The 26,154-nt window shown below is 39.0% G+C and overlaps 5 protein-coding genes and 1 pseudogene across 23 annotated transcripts; 2 read left to right on the top strand and 4 right to left on the bottom strand.

Annotated features, from left to right (window-relative positions):
* Window positions 1–293: 293 nt before the first annotated feature.
* Window positions 294–1,421, bottom strand: F52B11.2 (putative phosphomannomutase; the record flags this gene model as incomplete). Of its 2 annotated transcripts, NM_001268857.2 has the most annotated exons (3): window positions 294–1,016; window positions 1,077–1,200; window positions 1,350–1,421. In NM_001268857.2, 3 exons carry the CDS (start codon window positions 1,419–1,421, stop codon window positions 448–450), a joined length of 765 nt encoding a protein of 254 aa, NP_001255786.1. The 2 variants fall into 2 exon arrangements, with proteins under 2 accessions (NP_001255786.1, NP_001255787.1); NM_001268858.3 differs by lacking the exon at window positions 1,350–1,421 and having other exon boundaries at window positions 448–1,016; window positions 1,077–1,185.
* On the bottom strand, window positions 1,421–7,548 carry cfp-1 (CXXC-type zinc finger protein 1; the record flags this gene model as incomplete). 7 transcript variants are annotated; one of them, NM_001444122.1, is made up of 6 exons in its annotated part: window positions 1,421–2,170; window positions 2,819–3,024; window positions 3,250–3,560; window positions 4,490–4,840; window positions 6,020–6,303; window positions 7,371–7,548. In NM_001444122.1, the coding sequence occupies 6 exons, from the start codon at window positions 7,537–7,539 to the stop codon at window positions 1,965–1,967; spliced, it is 1,527 nt and encodes a 508-aa protein (NP_001431037.1). The 7 variants fall into 7 exon arrangements, with proteins under 7 accessions (NP_001431037.1, NP_001367055.1, NP_001367271.1 ...); NM_001380528.2 differs by lacking the exon at window positions 6,020–6,303 and having other exon boundaries at window positions 1,965–2,170; NM_001380529.1 differs by lacking the exon at window positions 7,371–7,548 and having other exon boundaries at window positions 1,965–2,170; window positions 6,020–6,268.
* Window positions 7,549–8,246: 698 nt separating this feature from the next.
* ccar-1 lies at window positions 8,247–13,441 on the bottom strand (the record flags this gene model as incomplete). Of its 4 annotated transcripts, NM_001318256.5 has the most annotated exons (9): window positions 8,247–8,581; window positions 8,634–8,866; window positions 8,928–9,981; window positions 10,041–10,364; window positions 10,722–11,061; window positions 11,346–11,496; window positions 11,899–12,866; window positions 12,982–13,127; window positions 13,206–13,441. In NM_001318256.5, the coding sequence occupies 9 exons, from the start codon at window positions 13,437–13,439 to the stop codon at window positions 8,384–8,386; spliced, it is 3,648 nt and encodes a 1,215-aa protein (NP_001305185.1). The 4 variants fall into 4 exon arrangements, with proteins under 4 accessions (NP_001305185.1, NP_001379396.1, NP_001305188.1 ...); NM_001392438.1 differs by lacking the exon at window positions 10,722–11,061 and having other exon boundaries at window positions 8,249–8,581; NM_001268851.3 differs by lacking the exons at window positions 8,247–8,581; window positions 8,634–8,866; window positions 8,928–9,981; window positions 10,041–10,364 and having other exon boundaries at window positions 10,581–11,061; window positions 13,206–13,439.
* Window positions 13,442–15,128: 1,687 nt separating this feature from the next.
* lst-4 lies at window positions 15,129–23,984 on the top strand (the record flags this gene model as incomplete). 8 transcript variants are annotated; one of them, NM_182290.5, is made up of 9 exons in its annotated part: window positions 15,129–15,234; window positions 15,841–15,942; window positions 17,960–18,181; window positions 21,562–21,918; window positions 21,965–22,299; window positions 22,365–22,468; window positions 22,524–22,601; window positions 22,661–22,827; window positions 23,387–23,979. In NM_182290.5, the coding sequence occupies 9 exons, from the start codon at window positions 15,139–15,141 to the stop codon at window positions 23,618–23,620; spliced, it is 1,695 nt and encodes a 564-aa protein (NP_872090.1). The 8 variants fall into 8 exon arrangements, with proteins under 8 accessions (NP_872090.1, NP_001379319.1, NP_502694.1 ...); NM_001392435.2 differs by having other exon boundaries at window positions 15,135–15,234; window positions 21,959–22,299; window positions 23,387–23,978; NM_001392436.1 differs by lacking the exons at window positions 15,129–15,234; window positions 15,841–15,942 and adding an exon at window positions 16,519–16,794 and having other exon boundaries at window positions 21,959–22,299; window positions 23,387–23,984.
* A 37-nt stretch (window positions 23,985–24,021) lies between these two features.
* On the bottom strand, window positions 24,022–24,105 carry Y37A1B.18 (annotated as a pseudogene). Its single transcript has one exon. A coding segment is annotated over exon 1 (84 nt).
* Window positions 24,106–24,276: 171 nt separating this feature from the next.
* Window positions 24,277–25,438, top strand: Y37A1B.4 (Transposase). Its single transcript, NM_070291.4, has 5 exons — window positions 24,277–24,482; window positions 24,585–24,886; window positions 24,935–25,104; window positions 25,216–25,298; window positions 25,387–25,438. Coding segments are annotated over exons 2-5 (375 nt in total). The 5' UTR covers window positions 24,277–24,482; window positions 24,585–24,766; the 3' UTR covers window positions 25,389–25,438.
* The last annotated feature ends 716 nt before the right edge of the window (window positions 25,439–26,154 follow it).

Genomic DNA, 26,154 nt, shown 5'->3' with positions numbered 1-26,154 from the left:
CGTAGAAGTGGAAAAAAAATGCACTGTAGTTTTCGTTATTATTTATTTTAATCTAAAAATTGAAAAATCGATTAAAAAAATTCTACAGTACTCATTAAAGGCGCACACTTGATTGTATATAACAAAAATTGTCGCGTCGAGACCTGGAACCCCATTAAATTGGTAAATTTGGATAATCAGAATATCAGCCAAGATCGCTGTAAGTTTATTCTAGTTTTTGGCGTGCCTACAAGGCATCATGTCCGCCGTGTAGGCGCGTAGGCAGGCCTAGATTCCAGGCAGTTCAAATTCGATTTCATAAACTATTCATATTTCACAGAAAAATGAACTGCGGTTTATCCAAAAAAAAGAAACCAGTGGGAATGAAAAGGATCACAATAAATAAATACTAGTATTTAGAATTACATAAATATTTAACTAGAAAAACAAAAAGAATATAATTTAAGCTTAATCCAACTCCTTGAGCACATTCTCCACATGTTTCCGAGTATCTTCTGGCCCTTCAACAGTATGTCCGACAGTCCGTTCGTCGGCAAAAATCTCATGATCGTTTCCGCCAGGCGCGGTTTTATCTCCGAAAAAGTGAATTGTATCGAAATCTGGCACTAAATATTGCAAACAAAAGGTCTTATCCCATCCAGTAGGGAATACATCAACACTAATTTGTCCTCCGATTGCAAACTGGAGCCCGTATTGCCCGAACTTCTCGCGGAGCTGCTCGGTGAACTTTTGGCGAATTCCGTGCTTCTTATCAAACTCCACAAATTGCATTCGTTCCTCTTGTGAGCAACTCCGTCCAATAGGCGACAAATTGATCATCCCGTTTCGGAATTCGACGAAATTTCCACGTTTCACAGGAAGTTGAATGTCAGACATGTAGCGGAGAGCAAAATTGATGAGCTCTTGGAGCTTCGCATCGCCGATGGCTTTCTGGATTGATTGTACTGGATACGGTTCGGTGCCCTTGAATCCGTAGAGCCCGTTCTCCGAGAATGTGTAGTCGAACAGGGAGAGCACTGGAAAAAATGAGGAAATTAGGATTTGTAATTCAAAAAAAAAAATTAGCAAAGACATACACAAATCCTTATCGTGATCTGCCAGCTGCTCTGTGATCTTCTTAAAGTCCGATCCTCCGACGATTGCCAGCGGGACACGCTTGCGAGCCTCGATCAGGAATTCTCGCATTTCAGGCGTAATAGTCTGAAAATGTTGGGGTTTTTTAAATTTAGATGTAGAAGCAAAATTTTGCCCCCCAAAAACGGCGCCTGGTCTCGACACGACATACTCTTCAAAGGCGCATTGTCGTGTCGAGACCCAGGTACCGTATCGCAAAAATCTCGCAGACTAACCTGACGAGCAGCAGTGAGTGTTCCATCGACGTCGAACACCAAAATTGTTCGGCTACTCGCTGGAGAAGTCATCTGAAAAATTTTTTTGGTGTTTTTTTTTAAATTTTTTAAGGATTTTTTTTGGAATAAAAGTTTTTTGTTGAAAAATTCGGAAAATGGAAAATAATACATTTAATGTCAATTTTCTTCGAGAGAGAGACCAAAATGTATAAAGAGAGATGAGTGAATAGTTGAGGATCAAAATGAAGAACACCGATAGAGAGAAATTGGGTGAAACAAAAAATAGAACAAAAAAAGGTTTTTGGAAAACTAGAAGAAAATAAATAAAATAATAATATAAAGAAGGGTAAGTTCAATTTGTTTTTTGTTCAAAAGATAAAAATCATAAAAATTTTGAAGAACAACGAATGAAAAAGCCAGTGCTTCGTGTAATATACGCAACGTGTCGTTAGAGTGTCTGCGTCTCTTCACTCTCTCTCTCTCCGCCATATTTCAGGACGACACCTATTCAAACAGAAAAAAATGTTGTTCAGATTTGGAAAAAAGATACGAAATTCCACGGAAATGAAAGAATATGATAGTTTTGAGGAAAAAACTAAAAAAAATAGGGAAATTTTAATTATTCTGCGTCTCCTCCTCCTTCTGTACAGCCAGATTTGCTAGAAATTCGGCGGTATCTTCCATTTCATCATCGTTTTTTGATGATGATGATGATGATGATGATGTTGAGCTGATTGGTGTCGTTGCTCCGTGAGCCGAGGCGGATGATGACGTGGATTGGGACTTGTTGAATAGGGACATTTGCTCGGAATCAATAATATCTGTAAAATTTCATTTTTAGATTTAAAAATCTGTGAAATTTTGAGGATTTTCTCATTCAGACACGGGATATGTGTCGATTTACGGAGCTCGTGTACTCCTCGAGCAGAAGCGGTTTTCCCTGGAAAAACCAGATTTTGAATTTTTTTTGCTGATTAATAACATATTTAACGGTGAAATCGCCAATTTTTTAATTTTTTTCAGTTGCTTTTAACAGCAAATTCGGCTTTTTGACCGTTAAATACAAAAAAAATTAGAGAAATTGGTCCAAATTCAAGCTTTTCGACAAAAACTGTAAAATTCTCAAACTTCTCCTCGGGGAGTACACAATTCCCGTAAATCGACACGGGGCAGTTTGTGCGAAAAATGCAGTGCCTGGTCTCGACGCGACAAATTTTCGCTAACTGCAAAAATCTGTGCGCCTTTAAAGATTACTGGAACTTTAAATTTTAGTTGCAGCGGAATTTCCAGTGATTTTTATAGTTTTCCGATAAAAAAGTTAAAAAAAAACCAAAATTTGAAATTACAGTAATCTTCAAAGGCGCACACATTTTTGCACCCAACAAAAAATTGTCGTGTCGAGACCGGCCACCGTAATTTTGGCGCGAAAATCGCAAAATTTCGCAGAAAAAATGAGCATTTTTCCGTACTCGGCTGTTTGTGCATCATAATCGACAGAGCATTCGTTGTCCATTCGGCGTGAGCATTCAATTTGTGCATCTCGTGGCACAGCTCATACATTTTCTGAAACAGACAAGCTTGTTCCAGCTCAATAGTTCCTCTCAACGATGGTATCCATTTGTGATGCTTGTGACACGCGTCCTTCTTCGTTCGACAGCCTTCCTCACCGAATGGGCTGAAAATTGATTGATTTGCAATTTTATTTGCTGAATGGCCGAGGTTTTTCTCGGCCACGGTCGAAGATCTGACAAGATTCAGCGATTTTTTTGCTATTTTTCCCGAATTTTTCTTTTTTTTCGGTCATTTTTTCACAATTTTTCACGCAAAAACGAGCAAAAAAAGCTCTAAATCTCTTGTCGGATCCTCGGCCATCAAAAAATTCTCCAAATTCTCCACTAACTCTTCCATTTCAATCAATTCTGAAACTGTCTTCGCCGTCTCAATCATTCCATCTTCCCATTTCTTCGGATAACCGCACACTTTCAAATGCTGTTCATCGCCCAGTTTTCGATGTTCTGGGCACAGAGATTTCAGCCGTTTACAGAAAGAATTCGTTCGCGAATCATATTTTTCACAATAAAACATGTCGTTATTCTTCTCCGGTGCTCCGAATGAGATTGCCTTTTCGCTTCGAGCCCAACACAGCTCAATGTGTTTTGTGTATTTTAGGAGGGGAATGTCCGGGAGACCACACACGATACAGCCTTCGTACTGAAAAAATTGAATTTTTTTACTTATTAATGAAAATGACCGTGTAAAGCTCTAACACGGCCATATGTCGATTTACGTGGCTCGTGCACTCCTCGAGGAGAAGTTTGCATCAATTTTTGTAGAGGATCTCCTTCATTTTGGACTCTTTTCTACAATTACACTGAAAATTTGATAATTTCACAAGATTTCAAGTTCCTAAAGGCACACGAATTCATTCAGATGGGTCTCGACGCGCAAACAAGTTTATGGTTCAATAAAATTACTTCGTTTTTAGCGAATTTTGTACTTTTCGTTCATTTCTCTTGTTTTTCAGGCCGAAAAATGGGGAAAGGACACATTTTTAATGGAGAAAAGATTTTTTGTACCTTGAAACTTATCTAAAACAATTTTTAATGGAAAAAATGAAAAGAAAACGGAAAAAATCGCTAAAACGGGTTTTTGGGTTTCTTTTCATTGTTTCTGTTAAAATTGTTTAAAATCAACTTGCAAAGTTCAAAAATAAGCTTCTCTCTATTAAAAAATGTGCAAATTCCCGTTTTTTGGCCTGAAAAAAAGAGAAAAATGGCAAGAAAACGGCAAAATTCGCTAAAAATGAGGTAATTTCATTGCAAAATGAAACAAAAAAGCTACCATAAACTTTTTCGCATCGAGACCCATTTAAATAAATCCGTGTGCCTTTGAAAAGTTAAAATCTTGTGAAATTACGATATTTCCAGAGTAATCGTAGAAAATAGTCCAAAATCAAGGAAATCCTGTGCAAAATTAAGACAAACTTCTCCTCGAGGAGTACACGAGCTACGTAAATCGACAAATGACAATTTTAACAGGTTTTTTGTTAGTTTTTCGGCTAAAAAACAATTTTTTGTGAATTTAAGAAGCGAAAAGGCGATTTTTTTTTTGTCATTTGAGCAAATGAGCCAAAAATGTACCAAATTATCATCATATCTCTCCTCTGTGCCCAACGGTTGAAGTTTCAACTGTGTCTTTATGAACTCGACGAGCTTATTCAAAAATGCCATCATATTCTTTTCGGATTCCGTCAATTTCTGAACTTCTCGATTGATTTTAGCCCGTTTCGGCTTGATTTCGTCCTCCAAACTGCGCGGCCCACCGGATGGGCCCTCGAAAAAGTACTGTTTACAGCGATTCGGTAGAATTTCAGTGAGCCGCATTCTGGCGAGCTCTTTTCCACACTCATCGGAACAATATTTGCTATCGATTCGAGATTCGTAAATACAATTCGGATTGAGACATTGACGAGGATGTTTATCGGGTTCTGCCTGGAAAAAATTGATTTTTTTTTTCAATTTTAATTAGTTCGGCAGGTTTTTCCTGTAGAAATTAAACGATCAATTCGTGAAAAGCAGCGCCGCACGGAAATAGAGGCGGAGCGTAATTTTGCAACCCTGCGGCACGGTTTTTCCTCCTTTTTCGACAGAAAATGTGTCTCCAATTTAGTTCGTATGATATTTTATGAGAATAAAAATTGGATAACATTTTTATTCGAAAAAAGGAGAAAAAATTGTGCCGCAGGGTTGCAAAATTACGCTCCGCCTCTATTTCTGTGCGACGCTGCGAAATTCACAGATTTGATCGTTCAGTTTCAACAGTAATATACTAACATTCAACTTCAACCCTGCTGCACGGTTTTTCGAGGCACCACGCTTTCAAGATCTGTTCAAAAACAAGATCTACGTTTTCAGGATCTGGCACCGTGCCAACTGCGGTTTTCTCGATGAAAAACGAAACAACGATGCTCCGATGTTACGCGTCGCGCGTTGTTTAGCGTATCTTCTAGAAGAAAATTTCAAAAATAGTTTTCTGAACGCTAAACAACGCGTAACATCGGAGCATCGTTGTTTCGTTTTTCATCGAGAAAACCGCAGTTGGCACGGTGCCAGATCCTGAAAACGTAGATCTTGTTTTGGAGGATCTTGTTTTTGAACAGGTCTTCAAAACGTGGTGCCTCGAAAAACCGTACCGCAGGCTTCCGAAATTACGCTACGCCTCTATTTCTGTGCGCCGCTGCAAAATTCACGGATTTTCGCGGATTTTGTTGTTTAGTTTCAGCAGTAATAGTCTCACATTCAACTGTATACACAAATTAAACGATCGATTCGTGAAAATCAGTGCCGCACAGGAGTAGAGGAGGAGCCTAATTTCGCTACCCTGCGGCACGGTTTTTTCCTTCTTTTTTGTAGATTTTTTTTTGATAAAATTTCGATTTTACCGTCTTTTTTCGAATTAAAATGCTAACCAAGTTAATTCTCAAAAATCGCATTGAAGAACATTTTTATTCGAAACAAGAGATAAAAATCGAAACTTTATTGCAAAAAATCAACAAAAAAAGAGGAAAAACCGTGCCGCAGGCTTGCGAAATTACGCTCCGCCTCCGCTATTTCTGTGCGACACTGCAAAATCCTCGGATTTGTACAGTTTCCACAGTAATAAATACTAACATTCAACTGTGTCCGTTTCCTTCTCAAATCAGCCGACTGTTGCCTCGTCGGCCTATTCGGTACATAATCTCGTTCATTTATAATATTAGCCTTCCGTTGTTGTGCAGCAGCAGCAGCTCCTCCATTCCCAGAGCCCTTCTTTCGTCCTCGCTTCTTCTTTTCAACTTGTTGCTCAATTACCACCGGAGCACTTGGTGCTGTGGTTGTGGCTGCCTGATGAGCGGCTTCTCGTTGTGCTGTTTTTGCCATTATAGCCTTCAGATTTTCGTCGGTTTGTCTTTTTACTGGAATTATTGAATTGAAATGGAGGGTTTTTTTCGTTAAAAAAAAAGACTGAAACTGACCGGAAAAGACCGAATTTCGTGATGAGAATTCTCGAAAAAATTAAATTTTGAAAAGAAAGTTAAATTTTACTAAAAATTCTAATTTTTGCCAACTTTTCCCTTTTCTAGCAACTGAAATTCCGATATTTTAAATTAAATTTTCACCATTTATCGCATTTTTTTGTTGATTTAGGATCGTTTTCAGCCTATAGGCATCAATTTTAGCCAGATGCCTATCGACCTAAAAATGTGCCTAAATTCTCAAAAAAAAAAATGCGAAAAAACTACCAAAATATACGCTAAATTGAGATAATTTCTTAAGAAGCTGGATTTCAGCCATTGTGGGAAAAAAAATTTGCGAAATTTCAGATTTTAGAAGAATTGGGAAATTTTCAGAGAAATTTTATAATTAAAATCGGTAGTTTCAAGCCATTTTTAGTCTATTTAAGGGTGAAATGACGAAATTTTGCTTTTTAAATCAAAAATCGCCCAAACTACCGAATTTCTTCATGAAATGCGCTGAAATTTTCTGAAAAAAGAAGTTAAGGGGCTTCAAAACTTGGGAAAAAAGCCTATTTTCAGCAAAAATTTCAAATTTTGCCAAAAAAAGTTTGAGATTTAGCTTAAAATAGGTATTTTTTCCAAAACTTTCAAGTTCCATAACCTTTTTTTGAGAAATTTTCAGAGCATTTCTACAGGAAATACGTTAGTTTCGGCAATTTCTGGTTGAAAAAACGAAATTTCTGTACTCCACCTGTAAAATAAAAAAATGTTATTTGAAAATGCCTTCGAAAATCGCCTGCAGGAGACGCAGACATTGTAAAAGATGAAAATTCGTTAAAAATGACGTAGAAAAATGGAAAAAAAACGAATAAAAATTAAATTTTATGCCCGAAAATCCGCAATTTATCATGGAAGCAGGTGAGCTACAAGCTTTTGCCGGTTGCCTAGGTTTCCATGCACTTTGCCTCACTAGAACTGAGCTCAGAGAAATCAATTTTTGAAAAGAATTTCCTCCAAATATAAACCTTTCTCATTATATAATCTTTTCGCTGAGAAACATTTCCGCATATCACAAGTTTTTCCATTTCGACACGGCCAACATGTTCCACAATTCTTTTCATCGTTACATCGAATACAATTCATACATCTTTCCTTCCATACATCCTCATTATCTTCGATTTCTTTATTTGACATACTGCTCATCTAAAAAAAACATATTTTTAGCCAAAAAATACGAAAAAAAAAATGGTTAAAAAGCCAATTTTTTAGCGAAAAATCGTCGATTTAATCTTGAATTTTTCGGAAATAGGGGAAAATTTCAATTTTTTAACAAATTTAGCCAAAAAATACGAAAAATGACGCAATTTTTTCTCAAAAATTTACAAAACTTAACAAAAATCCCAACATTGATCAAATTTCGCTAATTTTATTCAGAAAAATATTTTTTTTTCTCCTCTAAAAAATACGAAAAATGGTCAAAATTTGAAGCTAGTTTTGCGGAAAAATACATTTTTTTTTTCGAAATTCCGGAAAATTGGAGAAAAAATTGAGAATTTTTGGAAAAAAGGGGAAAATTTCAATGTTTTATCAAATTTTGCCTGAAAATACGAAAAATGACGCAATTTTCTAATTTTTTGGTCGAAAAATCGAATTTTTCATTGAACATTGTCGATTTTCCCGAAAAAACAAGTTTTTTTCTTAAAAATTAACAAAAATTCAACATTTTATCTTTTTTTCTTCTCAAAAAGGTAAAATCAAGTTTTTCCGGAAAAATTGATTTTTTTTGTCGAAATATCGGAAAATATTTTCATTTTCCGGATCACCATTTGCTGCCAATCTGAAAAATCTGATAAAACTTATGGAATTCTAAACCATCCTAACAGTATACAATATCACGAATATATATATTTCATTTATTTAGATATATTATGGTTATTTACGGGACGTCATTTAAAGAACAACATTTAAAAGTTAAAGAAAACCAAAAAAAAGAAGAAAAAAATAGATCATTAATTGTAGAGGGAGAGATTTGTTTTTTCTATTCCTTGGATTCTTCCACAACTTCTGCGTCTTTATCCTCAGACTCATCAATAACAATTGGTTCTGCTTCTGTAGATGGCTCAGCAGCCTGCTCAGCACTCGCTGGAACTTCTTGAGAAGGTTCTTCAGTTGATTTTTCAGCGGATTTCTCGGATACTTTGTCATCCTTCTTATCGGTTTTCTCCTTTTCGTCCTTCTGAAATAAATTATTACTTTTAAAACAAAATTAACCAAATTTTCAGAATTACCTTGCTCTTCTCCTCCTTCTTTGGTGGTGGTGGCATAACCTTCTCAACTACAGAAAAAATGCGATCAGCATGTCGTTTGCAGTCTTGAAGGGCCTGTTTCAGAGCAGAATTCTCATCTTGAGTGGACTTCAGCTGAGCACTTGTCTCATTCAATTTCTTGTTGGACTTGTGGTAGTGAGAGTCAATGTCCTTCTTTTTCTTGTCGATTTCAGCCTTGGCTTCTCGAAGTTGCTCTGAAAATTGAAATATTAAAGAATTTTTTTAAAAACAAAAACAATTATATTTAATCCCTACCGATTAATGAAAGCTGCTCACTAACAGTACTCTTCGCCTCATCTCTCTCCTTTTCAACTTGCTTCAGCAGCTTCATCTTCTGCACAACATTCACCGCTGATCCATTGATAATAACGACTCCATCCGACGAAGCAGAAACTTCCGATGATTTTACCGCCGCTCCCGAATCAGCTGGTTCCATGCTCTTCGCCAAATTGTAACCGAATCCTCGAATCAAGTCGTCAGTCTCCACTACATCATCGGCTCCTCCTGGAGTATGCCGTACATTTCCGTCCATATCGGTTAGAACATCAGTCAGGTGACGGTAGTTGATCTTGTCTCGGACTGACAACTTCTTGGCGAGCTTTTGGATTTGACCTCTGGATATTCCGAATTCTCCGTTGTAGAGGATCTCTTCAATGTCCTTTTCGGTCAAATAACCGCAAAGGTTTGAATCAAAAAGCGAGAAGGCTTCATATACAGTACGATTGGCAACAACTGATTTGAGATCGATTCGCTCGACTTTCTCCCTCTTTTCCTCCCTCTTCTCGTCTTTCTTTTCATCCCTTTTCTCTTCCTTTTCATCTTTTTTCTCCTCTCCTTCAGCTGCTTTTTCTGTAGTTTCAGCAGGTTCTTTTGGCTCTTTCGGCTCGACTGGCTTCTCTCTCGCCTCATCACGGCGCTTCTTCTCAGCATCTCGATCTCCACAATTGGCAAGAGTCTCGTAGATTGTGAACGCGGCATTTCTCTCGATCATCTCTTTGAAAGCTTCAGCGAACAAGGAGACCTCGAACTGATTTTCCTTGTTATCATCGTGACGGTAATCCAAGAGAGAGCTCAAACTGAGAACTTTGCAGTCAAACTTCCCAGATTTGAAGGATTTTGATGGGAAAACCAAGATCTTCTTGTCCTTTGGAAGTTGATAATGTTTCTCCAGAGCCTCACGTTTCTCCTTCTTCTCCTTCTCGAGTTGTTCTTCCTTTTTCTTCCGCTTTTCTGCTTCCTCCGCCTCTTTCTTGGCTTCAGCTTCGGTTTTTGCCTTGGTTTCCTCTATGGATGGTGCTATGAATGCAGCCTGAAATTTCAATATTCAACAGAAAATCTTAAAACTCTTAAAATCCTTAAAAAAATTACCGGATTCTCTTCTCCGCCTTCTTGTTTCACTGCATTTTCGGCAGCATCTCTCATCTCAACATCCCTAGCAGCAACTGAAGCTTCAGCAGCCTTTTCCGTGTCCAAAGCGGTCTGTAATCTCTGAACCAAAAGTGTCTTGATTCCTTTCGTTTCGAGACCACGAAGCTCCAACTCGACACGAAGCTCGGCAACTTTCATCGATTTCGGGTCAAGATTGCTCCAGTTAGTTGGTCCTTGTCCATTTTCTGCAGCGGGAGCTTCAGAATTGTCTGCATCCGTAGTGCTATTCATACTCACGTCGGCAACAACATCGCTTTCTTCCGCCTAAAATTGAAAAATTAATATTTTTTGCAAAATAAATATTTAAATTGAAAAATGCGGTTCGTATGAGTTTAAAGTTTAAAGTTCAAAGTTTTAAAACTCGTTGTGAACCCGAGATTGAAAAAATATAGTTTGAATTTCAAGAATTCAAGAATACTGGGTGTGTGTGACCTGTAGAGGGAAATTTGAAGTGTGTCTGAATTGGCATGCATTCGTGGATTAATTGGGGGTAAAAGCTTGAGACAGAAACACAAACAACACACACGCACGCACACACACAAACAGAAAAAGAGCACAGTAAATTTTTGGAAAAAAAATAGCAAAATTAAAATGAGAAACCCATAACAGGACGATACTTTCCTTGACGTTATCCAAAACCTTTGGCTCTTCGGCTTGAAGCTCCTCTTCTTTTTTCACATCTGGAATAGACTGCTCTGGAACAACATCTGCAGCGGCGGCGGCGGCGGCGACGACAGATTCGGATTCTTCAACCATCATGACAACAGGCGGTTCATCCTCTTCAATTTTCAGCGCGTCCACGTTGGCCAGCTTGGCCTTGAGCTGCTCGGCAATCTTCGTCTCTGCCAACATCCATTGTGCATCATCTAGAGCCAATGATTGTGTGTCGGGCAGAAGATAGTTGACGTGATCAATGCGTTGCTTATCGGCACGGTAGTAGCGAATTTGGACCATCGAGAACCTGTGGTTGGTGGCAAATGAGAGAGAGAAATAGAGAGAATAAGAGAGAGAGAGAGAGAGACTTCCCTCCATATTTCTCGTGAGATATGGAAATTGACGGAGAAAACTGGTTTTCTGAAGTAGTAGAGAGAGCGAGAATGTCGTCGATTCAGGTGTTTCAGCTCTAACTTTACAAATGGTTTTTTCGTTCGGTGAGAGAGAGAGAGTTGAGAGAGAGAGAGAATTTTTGAAATTTTTTTAAAAAACACTAGCCTCAAAAAAACCGATATAAAATGTTGAACTTACCATTGAGAAACCGAAGACAAATCGATTCCAGTCAGTGATTTTGTTGTACGGACCGCTGTACGGATCATGGTGGTCGCGGAATTCGGATCAGCACCGTCTTGAGATGGCGACCAACTGCCACCGATTCCCATGGTTTCCTTGCCACGTGCGCCTGGAAAAGTTGATTTTTGACGTTTTTAAAGACGATTTTTCGATCAATTTTTGCTTTATTAGACTCAAAATGCGGTTGCAGGGCTAATATTAGGTAAAATCATCAATTTTGTCAACTCTTCCATACCGAAACGGTCGGAAATCAATTTTCAATCAGATAGTATCTTCTGTTGCATATTTTGGCCATTTAGGCATCTTACGTTTTTCGTAAATTCAGATACATTTAAAGCCTATAGGTCACCGAATAATATGCGATAAATGATGATAATTCAAAACAAGGCATTTTCCGACCACTACTACACGGAAAAGTACCCAAAATTAAAGATTTTAGCTAAAATCATTCCAAAATTTGAGCATTTTGAGTCCAATAAAGCTAAAATTAATCCAATTTTAGAGCTCTTACCAACTAAAAAGTGCAAATTCTTCAACAGGCTTTGAGGTTCCTGATGGTCATCAGTAGTACCATCGGCCATTAGACAGAATGCTTTTTTGACAACTTCCGACTTTCCAGCGTGAGACAAAAGCAGCACTTTAACTTGATGACGATGATCAGCATCTTCTGGATCCAAATCCTGAATCTCTTCTTCTCCAATGAAATCCACGTCTTTATTGAACACGTGGAATTGAATTGGATTGCTTAGATCAAGTGATAAATCGAGTTGAAATGATCGAACCCAATCGAACGATAGATCCACATAATCAGATGGAAGGTAGAGTTTCGAATATCGATGACGGAGCACTGATCCAGAAACGATAGGCGAGAGCAGAGCTGGTTTTTGTGCACGGCACTCGTAGCGAGGAATGATTCTTGCACGCCGCCTTGGTGGACTAGCAGATTCACGACGAACAGACGGAGCCACGGAGCCACTAGGACTTCTCTCGCGTTTTCTATCGTTTTTCGCTGGAGCACTTGGAGATGAAGCTTTTCTTGGTGAGGCGGCTCTCCGTGGTGGTGGTGAACGACGAACTTCTCTAGGTTCTCTGGAATCTCTGATCTCTCTTGCTGGTCTTGCGTCTCTCTTTGGACTGCTTGTTCGCCGGGGAGGAGAAGCGCGCCGTGGTGGTGGTGAATGTCGACGAGCTGCACTACTTCGATGTAGAGGACTATCATTTCCTCGAGCACCGCCATTTCTGTCAGCACGATCGGAAGTTCCTGAAGCCGGCGCGGCGCCCCATCTCTGAGATTCTTGGCCACCGCGTTGTGGTTGGTGCATTTGCTGTTGTTGAGGAGCTTGACGAGCAGGTTCTTGTTGAGTAGCCGCGTTGAGAAGCTGAATGCGATAAGCGTTCCATTTGAACGGCATTGATGGGTTGTAGTTGGCTTCTACCATCACTTTATCACCAACACGTGGATGAGATCCTCGGATGACGCTGAAATTGATAGAAATGACATGTACTTTCTTTTCATGTTCCCCATCATCAAGCCTTTTTATTCCCAAAAACCGTTCTAACATTCCTAATTTTCCAGTTTTGTTCAGAAACAAACCTGTGTTGAAAAAATACATCATCGTCGACGAATCCGTAGGTATCCAACATTTTGGTCACAACTCCAACGAAAGTTCGTTGATTCTTGGCTCCCGAGTTCTGTTGCATGTTGGTCCCTTGTTGAAGACTATTTTGTTGTTGGAAATTCTGAAAAGACCCTTTATTTTAACCACACATTGTTTTTCGCGTTTCGCCAATAATGCCATAATATCTCGCTCGAATTACCGGTTGCTGTTGAGGAAGAGATTGTTGCGGGACTGCTCCCATTATTCCCTGCATTCCGAGGACTCCTTGAGACGAAAAGGCGGCTTGATTGACCATTCCCATTGGGACGCCCATTCCAACCATTGGTACTCCACCGAAGTTAACAGCAGAGAAGCCGGATAGTTGGGGTGCACCTCCGGGAGCTGCTGGACGATGCCATTGGCCAGGCGGTTTTCCGCCTCCGAATTGAGACATCTGGAAAGAAGGGAAAGTGTATGAAGTGAGTATACTGGTTGTCCAAAAATCCAATGAAGAAAAATCGATAATCCGAACAAATGTTGGTAGATCCGAGTATCCACAATAATTTGAAAAATTTGAATAAATAGGTTTGATAAACAACAATTGTTCAACAACAGTTAGCTCTGCGAGTAAATTTTGGGAACTAATTTTTCGAAATACTGACAGCCCCCATTTCAGCGAAAATTTACACGAATGAATGATTTTTAACAATTTCAGAACATCAGCATCTTACACCTGAACATAAATTTTAATCCTAATCCCTGAAAAAAGTGTGGGAATTCACAAAAACTGTGCAAAATGATAAAGTTTTCGTGAGAAGACGAACGACCGCGACGCAACGAGACAGCAAAACCGCATGGAGAGTGCAGAGAAAACGACATTCGCTTCGAGACCCTTCATCTGCAGGCCACCAATGCGCCTTTGATCTCGTACTGTCTGCGTATCACTTTCTCATAGAATTCTAGCGAGAATGTGGGAAATTTGTGAAAAATCAGGGTAAATTGACAATAACATAAATATTTTCGCGGGAAAATTCGAAAAATTGCTGATTTGATATCAGGAGAAATCGAGAAGAACTGAAAAATCAGGAAAAAACCGGTTCACCTTCCACCGCCTGGCAGGACAATCCGATTTTACGATCTCGCGTTCGGTTTGACCGTTTTTTTCTCTGCGCTTCTCGTATTTTTTTTCCGAAGTTGATTGGCTTTTGTGTTTGTGACCATAAAGCTGCTTCCTTTCATATAACTGTATTGCTTGCGTCACCCCCGGTGGTTTGTGTTGCGAAACCGTTTTCCAGATGATTTCGCAAGATATCGGATGTCGTTGGCTATGTCTAATTATATTTGTTTGAATAGGGAATTTTGTTGCTTTGCCGAAAAATATGTGCTAAACGAACACTTTGTGTGTTGTGTTTTCGGAATAATCGCATTAATTCTAGAAAAGTCTATAAGGAAGATTATAATTATTTCGTGGTCAATAATAAATTGCTGATCTTCTTATAAAAAAGTATAAAATCATAGATTGATATCACTGTGAAAGAAAAATTCTTGAAAATTAGTTGAAAAAATAATAAAAAATTGCTTACTGTAAGCGCGCTCCAATGACAATTTTTGGCTGTAAGTGCGCTCCATTGACAACTTTTTGCGGCGGGAATTTTAATATTTGAATTTATTTCGAAAAAAAATATTATTTTCGAGCGATAAAGGTTAATTTTGTCAGGTTTTTATGCGAATTTTTCCCATTTTTCTAAAATTAAATTGAACTGGACCCTTTCTAAAGTTTTTTCTGTGAAAATAACGAAAAAGCACTCTGTAAATTCTTCAAATTGCTGCATTTTGTCTTTTAACAGTGTTTTTTTTTACCCAAAAATGCACTTTCCCACCCAAAATTCAACAATTTTAATCATATGCCTATGGAAATTTGACACCTATTCCTCCTCCTCCCTAAAAAACTTCCCAATTTCACCAGTCATCACGAGTTGCCGCGTTGTGTATTGAAATATTGGCTGACTCATTGTTTATTTTTTATTGATTTCTCATATTCTCTGCTCGCTCGCTTTTTTTGACACTTATCAACTGAAAAACCTTGCTGAAAATTCAGTTTTACTCTTTTTCTGGAATATTTTAAATTAAAAATTAACATTTTTTTCAGAGAAATGGCTCAGGTGAAAGCCGAGTATGATTTTCAAAGTCAACCAAACACAGGCGAACTGTCAATCTCGGCTGGCGAAGTTTTGACGGTTATTCGAGAGGTAAGAGGCTTTTTGAGCAGGTGGAACAGAGTTGTTCGAGGATTTTTTGAATCGTAAAATGAAACAATCGGCTAAATTAATTTTGAATTCCCGCGTGAATAAATCGGCGTTTTCCCGTTTTCTGGCGAAATTCATCTGTTTTTTCTTAATTTTTTGTTTAATTTTTGTTTTAAAACACTGATTATTCGTTTTTCAGGCATTTTTCCGAAGCGAAAACTCGATTCCTCGAACAAAATACGCAGAAACTTTAAATCTGGCCAAACGTTGATAATTTACATAATTTTGTCAAACAAAAAAAAACTGATAAATGGTGTAAATTCATTGGTTTTGTCAGATTTCCAGGCGTTTTTCCTGAAAATTTCTTATCAATATATGAAATTCCTGATTTTTAGGCCAATTTTCGTCCGGAGAACAAGTTTTCTCCGCGGAAAAATGTCTGAAAAACTGATAAATGGCGTTTTAATTCAAATATCTCTTTAAAAAAATAAGAAAAACGAAAGAATTTACCCAAAAATGGAAAAAAAATCACAAAAAGAATTTATTATTCGATCATTTCAGCCCATTTTTTTCTATAATTTAAAGCAAAATCAAGAGTTTTTATTTCAGAACATCGACGGAGGATGGATAGAAGGTCGAAACGTGCGTGGATCCGTCGGACTCTTTCCCGAATCCTACGTAACTCCCTATCAAGCTTCTCGTCCGCCACCGGTAACCCATTTGTCTTCTAGTTAACCCACTTTCTCATCTATTTCCGGTTTTGATTGTATTTTGTGTGTGTGTGTGTGTGTCTTCGTTGTGTGTCTTCGTTGTGTGCATTTCTGCGGGGAGCATCTAAATTGGTTGTGGTGAGCCAAAAGCATCAAAATGATTGAAATTGCCTTCTCATCAGCATTTTGAGCTGCTGGAACCCTCTAGAAATCGCTGAATCTGATGCTTGTTTCCGAAAAATATTCAAAACGGAGAGAAAGATGAGTAAAAGCCCATGAAATTTGAATAATAAAAAAGATGGTGGAAGAAGAACGCAACAAAGAGGAGTGAGATGAAGCGGAAGAGACTGGAACAAAATAGAAAAAAAAAGAAAGAAAAACTATTTTGAAATTGGTTTTTCCTCGGGTCCCTGGAGACGTTCGGATCCTCCTACTCACTTGAAGACGGCGGTCCAGATACTTGAAAACAAAATAAGTAGATTCTCAAAGAAGCTCTATATACCTGATTCGTCTTATATTCCACTCATTCTGCCAAGAGATTTCCTACTTTTTATCCGACTTTTCGATCTTTTCGCGAATGCTCTTCACATCGAGTCTTCGAAAGGCCGTTGAGAACTACCCAACACCACCGGGCGGCTCATCTGAAGATGCTCATCGGCAGCTTCTCGAACGTCGTCGCAAACAGATGCTTCGACGACACACGTGTAGTACACTCATCAAACAAGACACATCTGCTTCACCGCATAAGATGAAGCCACCTATTCTGATGGAGGAAGAGGATGAACAGCATTCCACTGGGAAGCACTCGTCTAGAAAGAGCAGTTTTAAGAAAAGTGGAGCAATATCGAAGAGTGTAGGGGTTTTGTGTAGAAGATAATCTTTTCGATTCTTTCCAAACCTCTCAGAAATTCCTCGAAATTCTGAGGCAAATTCATAGGTGCACGTGGTGTCAGAGTGTCTCATTTCGGTTTGACCTACGTAGATCTACAAAAAATGCGGGAGAAGAAACGCAGAGTTCTCCACTAATTTCGTATGGTTAAGAACGTGCTGACGTCACATATTTTTGGGCGAAAATGCCCGCATTTTTTGTAGATCAAACCGTAATGGGACAGCCTGGCACCACGTGTAGGTGCCAAACAGAGTAAATTTTGACAATTTGAAATTTACATTCGCTCACATGGTGCCAGGCCGTCCCATTACGGTCTGATCTACAAAAAAAATGCGGGAATTTTTTGCCCAACAATGTGACGTCAGCACGTTCTTTACAATTCAAAATCAGATGAGAACTCTGCGTCTCTTCTCCCGCATTTTTTTTGTAGATCAACGTAGATCAAACCGAAATGGGAAACTCTGACACCATGTGTTCGCTACCAAACTTAATGAGGTCGATCCTCAAATAGGACACCGCTGGAGACTCCACAAAAGCTCACAACAGATTTGTTTTGTTATTCTACAGTAATCCTACAGTACTCCTACCGTACCATATCACAAAATAGAGCTCTAGTAGTTGGTTACGGGTCTCACCACGCTGACAACAAGTTTCTGTTACTCGTGTCGATTTACAGTTGTCAGCGTGGCGAGACCCATTTTCTTGTGACGTATACGTAATAACTGTAGCTCCCAGAGTGCTCCATTCCGGCTTGATCTACGTTGATCTACAAAAAACGCGCGAATTGAGACGTAGAGTTATCCACTGATTTCGCACAGTACCATTTCGCTTTGATCTTCGAAAATGCGGGAGAAGAGACGCAGACATCTCATCTGATTTCGCATGGTTAAGAGCGTGCTGAAGTCACAATTTTTCTTGAAAAGTATCCCCGCATTTTTCGTAGATCAAACCGCAATGAGACAGCCTGACACCACGTGTGCACGGTTAAAAACGTGCTGACGTCACATTTTGTCGGGCAAAAAATCCCGCATTTTTTGTAGATCAATCCGTGATGGGACCACATGACACACAGATCCCATTTCAATTTTCTAACTTTTTAAACAATTTCATAAATACTCAAAAATTCCAGGTCCTACCACCACCACTCCCACCAACTTCAAGCGGTCCACCAGCTGCCTCATCGCGTCCTTTTGATGATTGGGGAGGCGCTTCAGAAGTTGCTGCTCCACCATCCTACGGAGCCCAACATCATCATCAGCCAACGCCATCTGTACCGGAAGTCACTAGATCTTCATATCCATCACAGAATGATGATTTTGACGATGAATGGACGGATGAGGATGATGAGCAGGTATTTTTAAAATTTTATTTTAATTTTTTGATTGTCCAGTTTCTGTCCGTCCTATTTATACCCTCTAACTCCTAAATCTATATATCCTAAAAGACCAAACGAAAAGTCCAAAAAGAATAGTCATCCTCCTCAAAAATCGCCGGGAAACGACATCGTTGTCGTCGCCGCCGCAACTTGGTTTCCGGTAGAAGTCGTCTCTCCACTCCGTCGCCGCTGGACCCTCTTCTCTTCGGACATTTCATTTCTAATCATTCGAAATTCTCTCTCTTCGTCGTCGGCTGCGACTATTTAAATGTCATCCAGATTTATTTGCTACTACTACAACAACTTCTGCTGCTGCTGAAATTTTCGCGAATGCTGTTTGCTCGTGGACGATCCTCGAGCTTTATCGCTCTAGATCATCTACAAGTTAATCAGTCGCCGTCGTTTCAAAATGTAAAGGACATTTTTATTTAACTGGGATTTTTTATTTAGAATTTTTTTAAGTTTATAGGTTTTATTAATTTTACTCCAACTAACTCTAGCATTCAAAGGTTTTTTCTTAATACACGTGAAGTCAGAAAGTCCCATTTCGCACTTTGATCTTCGAAAAATGCGGGAGGTGAGACGTAGACATTTCAACCAGGGGTGTGCGGCAAATTTGCCGAATTTGTCGAATTTGCCGTTTGCCGAGCTCGGCAAATTTCAAAAAAGTAGATTTGCCGAATTTGCCGAGCTCGGCAAATTTCGAAATTTGCCGCACACGTCAAAAATTTGACAGTACAATTTTGACTAAAACTATTGATTTTTTAGCCAAAAATTTAGTAAAATGATACAAAATTGAGCTATTTTGATGCTTAAACAGACATACTACGCGGAACTTATTCAGAAACCAGATGTGTGTTAAGAATTCAGTAGTTTTGGTGCTCCAAAAAACATAAAAAAAATATCAAATTTTTCCGAGTTTGTTAAGCACGGCGAGTTTGCCGAATTTGCCGAATTTGCCGAGCTCGGCAACTTTGCCGAATTTGCCGTGCTCGGCAAATATTGAAAAAAAGAGATTTTCCGAATTTGCCGAGCTCGGCAAATTTTGAGATTTGCCGCACACCCCTGATTTCAACTGATTTCGTTGATAGCGTGCTAACGTCGTAATTTTTCTGGGAGAAAATTCACGATTTTTTTGTAGATCAAACTGTATTGGGACACACCGCTCCACTGCAAATGAAAACTCTCCGCCCCCAATAAAATAGGTCTCGTTGGGTATTAAACGTGCTCAAAAAAATCATTAAAACAACGGAAAATTCTCAAAAATTGGCGAAACTGATACCTAACGCCAAATACACGGGGTGTCAGGCTGTCCCATAACGGTTTGATCTACAAGACGCGGGAATTTTTCGCCCAGAAAAATGCGACGTCAGCACGCTCTTAACCATACGAAATTTGCTGAAAAATCTGCGTCTAAATTCCCGCATTTTTTGTAGATCACGCCGAAGTGAGACACTTTGACACCAATACCTAACGAGACCTATGGTTCGGGGGCGGAGCACCTTTTCATGTCGGTTTCAAAATTAATACTACGCATACAATTAAAAAATCACCCTGAAAAACAAAAAAAAAACCCAAATTTTCTTCTCAAAAATAGGGATATCCCTTCTCAACTGCTCTTTGCAACACCCCGCGCTTTATATGTGCAAGCATCTCTCCTGATTGCTGCTATTGAGAATCCCCCAGCACTCTCCACCAGCTCATTTTTGCTCTGTCGCCACCCGACGCCTCTCGAAAACTATCATCATGTGTTGAGTCTTTTTTGGTGATCCTATTGGATATCCATACTCACATATATATATATATATGTATATATATATATATACATATATCCATATATATATATACATGCAAAAATGCGTCGACTGCGTCAATCGGACGCCGACGTCTTCTTCTATAACCGTCCTATTCCTATTACTGAAATTCGTGGATTTCATAGGGCGAGCGTCTCGTTCTCACCGTCGTGGGTTCGTTTTTAGATATTTTAGGGGAAACGTTCAGCGTTCTAGCACTTTTTGTAATCCGTTGATTAAGGAACACCGTCTGTCCGTCCATGATCAAGTTGTGAATTATCAAAACTCGATTCGTCATCATCATCATCGTGCAAGTGGGTCTCGAACGGATATGTCCACTGACGACGAGACGAGGAGTAGTCAGCAAGGTTATTAGAATAGTTCTTGTCGGCGAAGCATTCGGACATCTATTACACATTCGTTGGAAGGTTAGATATTGAAGAAGAGATGATGTTCCTCGCAACGAAAAAACGTGGAGCCACGTGGCTTCTCTGTTTCTCTCTTTTCGATCTCTCATTTCCCGCGAATGTGCAATTACAAGATTTTCAAAGCATAGTGGCTTTAACAACGCTCACACATCTCATTGCAGACGGTGCCTACCCCTCTAGCAAAAGAAACGGTAGTGTGGGCTCGTCTACCCGCTCCACGAGCACCAAAAAGCGCTTGAGTAGGCAAGATAGCACCGCCCGACGGAGACGTCTCAGTGAGGAGAGAGATAGTCGACGGAGAGTTGAGAAGTCGGTGAGCTCGTGTTTGAGCTCGAATCGGTCTCACCACGATCAGAATAAGGTTCGGGTTGTTCGATAAGTTGTTTCAAGTGGTGTCAGAAAGTCTCAATCAGGGCTGAGCAGTCGCCCAAAAAAATCGGCGATCGGCGATCGCCGATCGCCCAAACTTTTTTTTTTTCGGCGATCGGCGATCACCAATTTCCGAAAAATTTCGGCGATCGGCGATCACCAATTTCCGAAAAATTTCGGCGATCGCCGATTGCCGATCGCCGATCGGCTATTTTAACCGAGTTATTCGGTCAAAACACCTTTCCGTTTTTTTGTTTGGTAAGGAAATGCGACGAAAAATTAACATTTACTCAAAAAAAAAATTAAAAACAACAAAACAATCGTTTAAAAAAAACATGAGATTTTAAAAATCGAGATGAATTTATTGAAAAATTCCATCGGCGATCGGCGATCGCCGATCGCCGAAAAATCACGAAAATCGCCGATCACCGATCGCCGATTGCCGCTCACCCCTGGTCTCAATGCGGTCTGATCTACAAAAAATGCGGAAATTTTTCGCCCAAAAAAATTGTGACGTCAGCACACTCTTAACCATGCGAAATCAGATGTCTGCGTCTCACTTCCCGCATTTTTCGTAGATCAGAGCGAAGCGGGACTTTCTGACTCCACGTGTTGTTTGAGGCGTACGGGACTGCTCGTTGTTCTGATTGGCTTAAAGTATCAAGCTTCCTTAACTATTGAGGTTGTTATGTAACGCATGCATGTTTTCCTTATTTGTGTCCAAAAAGTTATAAAATAAAAAAAATCAAAAAATTCCGATTTCCAGGAACCAACTCGGCCCAACGTTCAATCCTCGATCGGCTCGAACTCCCGTCGTGACCTCAGCCGTAGCCACTCGGAACACGGTGGACCTGATCGAGGATCCAATAAGGTCAACAAGAACATCAATCGATTCTCGAATTTTGTAAAGTCCGGAGTCGAAGCGTACGTGATTGGTGAATCAAAGACCACCTCACAGATTAGTGAACGACATGAAGTTGTGATGAACAATGGAATTATTCAATGGAAACCGATTCAACAGTACTACACGTGTATAGTGGATAAACCGAAGAAAGAGTCAAAGCTGAAAGGGCTGAAGAGCTTCATCGCATATTCGATTACGTCGAGTTTGACTAATATTCAGGTAAATTTGTAGATTTCGACGCTTACTAACCGCTTGCTAGCGTCAGGTATCCCGTCGCTACAAGCATTTCGATTGGCTCCACGAGCAGCTATCGGCTAAATATGTGCTCATTCCGATTCCACCGTTGCCAGAGAAACAGGTCGCCGGAAGATACGAGGAGGATCTTATTGATCATCGGAAGCACATTCTTCAGTTATGGGTCAACAAGATTTGTAGGCATCCAGTGTTGAGTCAGTCGGAAGTTTGGCTCCACTTTATCAGTTGCACCGACGAAAAAGATTGGAAGAATGGGAAGCGGCGAGCTGAAAAGGATGAATACATTGGTGGAGCTTTCCTGAACTGTATCACTGTTCCACATCAACCATTGGATCCGAATAATGTGTAAGAAACTAATAGAATTCTACGCAGAAAGTTTGATAATCCTGCGTAATCCTACATGTTTCCAGCGATATGCAAGTTGAACGATTCCAACGGAGCGTCAAAACATCGGAAGAAGCGATGCGTGTGATGCAGGAGAGAATGAACATGTTCCAGAAGGTCTTCGCTGGACGTATGTTGGAAATTTTCGAGCTTTAAAAATTTAAATTAAAAAAATCAAATTTCAGCGGTAAAACAAAATTGGCAAAAGATGGGAAGCGCGTTCAAGACACTTCAGCAATCTTTTGAGATTGATGAGACCGTTGGTATGAATCTTTGGATTTTTAAAAGTTCTTGGATAAATTTAAAAATTCTAATTTTTCAGCCAGTCGCCGCCTGACAGAAGCTCTCGCCTACACTGCATCAGAATATCATGAAATTGGGCAAGTATTCGATGCGCACACGAAGAATGACATGGAACCAGTGCTTGAGAACCTTTATTCGTATAAGGGAACAGTGCAAAATGTGCCGGATATTATTCAAGTGCACAAGGTACTGAACAGAGGCCCTTATATCCTGAAGTGGAAGAGTTTTTGAGGGTTGGGAAACTCTGCCAGGACCGCGACGCAGCCGCGTGCGGAGCGGCTCGAATTAATGTTTATTTTAGACGTTTGCCAAGAATGCGTGATTTTCCTTCATTTTTTGGATTTTTTTTGCGTTTACATGGAGGTTGTCAAATTTTCGAATTATAACAAATCTAAAAATATTAAATTTTTAAGAAATAAATTGAAAATGTTCGTTTTTCCGTTTTTTCGAAAAATATCTTTAAATTTTAACAATTTCTTCTTTTTTTAAGGAAAAGTTTAAAAAATAAACAAAACTTGGTAAAAATAGATTTAAAAAACCTTTATTCTCTGAAAAAATCGAAAATTTTGAAGATTTAAATGAAAAATCACGCATTCTGGGCAAAAAATAAAATAAACTTTTCTCGATCGAGCCGCGCCGCTCGCACCTGCGTCGCGGTCATTAACCCCTCCCATTTCAAGATATGACAGAATCTGAAAGCCCGTGGCAAAAGCCTAAAAACATTCAAAACCCAACAATTTTCCAGCAAGCTGTTCAAAAGTTCCGTGACAGCGAAGGACGTCTCTCGTCGGCCGAGGCTGAAAAGATGAAGCAAAGAATCGATGCGATGAGCTACACTGTAATTGCTGAAGTTCAACATCAAACAGCAGAGAAAGTGGAGGATATGAAATCGACAATGGGCACATATTTGAAGAAACAAGCAATGTTTTATCAGGAAGTGGCGACCAAGCTGACTTCATTAGCCGCTAGATATGATTGATTTTTATTGATTTTTATTATTTGATTGCCTTTTTGTGTCAGAAATCGTTTTCCCCCCATAATTTCCCCCATCATTAAAATCGAGCTAGCTTCTTTTTTTTTGAGTCAAATTCCGAATGTTCATATATTTTCTTCCTACTTTCTAATCCATAATTTTTTGTGCAATTCTACTAAATTCCCGTGATTTCAACTCGCCACATTCTTTGTACCATATATGATGATTGCTTCGTTCACATTTGAAAAAAATCCCCTTTTTGAATATTTATTCGCCTGGTTTCCCCCGTTTTTCTAGTTGCATTATGAGTTGAAAAATCCTTTCAATTTTTTTTTTGAAAGTCTGAATGAATTGTGATGAATATGTACAAGCTAATTTTTTATGCAAAACATTTTAAAAAAACAAAATTAAATCCAAATATCCGATGTACAATCTCCACCGGGATAACGCATCTCGTGAGCCAAATAGGGACCTCCTTCAATTTTTCCAAAAAAAGAGATATACGTAAATCACGTTTAAAACTCAAATTTCGATGAAACTTAATATCAATTAATTACACGGAAATAATTTTTCAAAAAAGTGAACTTCAATGACCTTTAATTAGTACATCTTGATAAGGCTTGGTATATAAGCTTGTAGTTTTCGTCAAAACGATCAGTCTACAGTTTTTCGACGGAGGGTCTGCCGGTATGCTGCCATGATGTTGGACAATTCGAGGAGATGGTGGCAACGAGTGTGCAGCGAGTGGAGAAAATCGAGCATCGGAACAGTAGTTTCCTGCTCCGACTGACGGTGTGGGATGGAGCTGTATCTCCGACGTTTAACGGGTTCCGCCTTGATGAGCTTCCTGTGAAATGAAGCAAGACAAGTAAGTATTTTGTTTTCAATTCCGATACTAGAAAAACCCTAAAAATCTGTTGATAACAGTGGAACCTCTCGCCATTTTTTTGTATTGAATTTTTTATTACAGGAATCTTCCCCACCGACCTCCTAACACCTTGACAACGGACATCTCCCCAGGTTTCGACAAATTCAACCCGTCTGACAATGGTCCAAGTCGTGTGATTTTAAGAGGACCGGATATGCTGTTTGTAACCTGCAGCAATTTGGTATCAAGTACTTGGAACTGCAGTCGTTTGTTCGAGATTTAGAATGCAGCAATTTGGTATCAAGTACTTGGAACTGCAGTCGTTTGTTCGAGGTCTAGAAAACGAATTCGAGAGAAAAGAGATTGAGAAGAAAAACTCCGAATTTGGTACCAAAACAAGACTTGTAAGTTTATCTAACACCTAGAAGTTTGTGAATTGAAGATTATTTCAGGAAGAGCATTGGAAATATGAATTGGTTGCTGATATGGTCAAAGCGGAATTTGGACTGTATAGTGCAACAGGTGGAAGGGTGCTTGTTTGGCTGGAACAAATCCACGTTCAACCTCTGGAACTTTTGAGCACCGATGAACGCATTCGACGTCAATCGATTGGAGTAACGATGTAAGCTGAAGTTTGAGGATTTGAAAATGAACAGAAAGAAATGTGATGTTTTTAAAACTAGAACACCACGTTTCCAGTTTTTTTGTACTTTTAAAATTCCATTATTTTCAGATTATGGAATAACATATTGGTGATGATTCAGTGTGATGGAAACATCTTGCCCCAAAAGCACCAAGGTTTTTATCGATTTCATTGTGAGTTTCAACAGCGTTCACTTCACACGGCTGTTATTTTTTCTTAAAATCTCGTACAAATGATTTATTTAATAATTTATTAATTCAGGAGCATCTGATGTCGTTCATGGACGAAGGAAGTTGATGGATGATTTGGAAGGAGTGATCCGCAGCAGCTGAGAGGATCGTGGAGGACTTGTCGACAAACGAGCAGCAGCAGGAGGGAATGCGAGAAGGAGACAATTTTTAAAAGATAAGTTTGAAATTGCTTCAAAAATTTACCAGAAGTACGCAGAAACTGAAATTTATCATTTCTTTTCGATTCAAAATTTGCTTTCCTCCGCCCCATCAAAACACTGAAAAAAATTTTCAGAAGTTTTGTTGCACACTTAAATACAAAATATATTTTGGAATTCATTTAAAAATACAAATAAAATTTCTCGGCATTTAGTTCGAGTGATCAACTTTTCTGAGTTTTCATTTTTGAGATATTCAGAAAAGTTGTAGGTCATTTGAATTTATTGTCTTTCATTTTAAAAATTCATTTAAAAACAAAAATAAAATTTCTGGGCATTTAGTTCGAGTGATCATCTATTTTGAGATTTCATTTTTGAGATATTCAGAAAAGTTGTAGGTCATTTGAATTTATTGTCTTTCATTTTAAAAATTCATTTAAAAACAAAAATAAAATTTCTGGGCATTTAGTTCGAGTGATCATCTTTTTTGAGTTTTCATTTTTGAGATATTCAGAAAAGTTGTAGGTCATTTGAATTTATTGTCTTTCATTTTAAAAATTCATTTAAAAACAAAAATAAAATTTCTGGGCATTTAGTTCGAGTGATCATCTATTTTGAGATTTCATTTTTGAGATATTCAG

The sequence above is a fragment of the Caenorhabditis elegans genome, chromosome IV (assembly GCF_000002985.6).
Source record: "Caenorhabditis elegans chromosome IV".
In the NCBI taxonomy this organism is placed as follows: Eukaryota; Metazoa; Nematoda; class Chromadorea; order Rhabditida; family Rhabditidae; genus Caenorhabditis; species Caenorhabditis elegans.
This window is presented reverse-complemented; position numbering and strand designations above follow the sequence as displayed.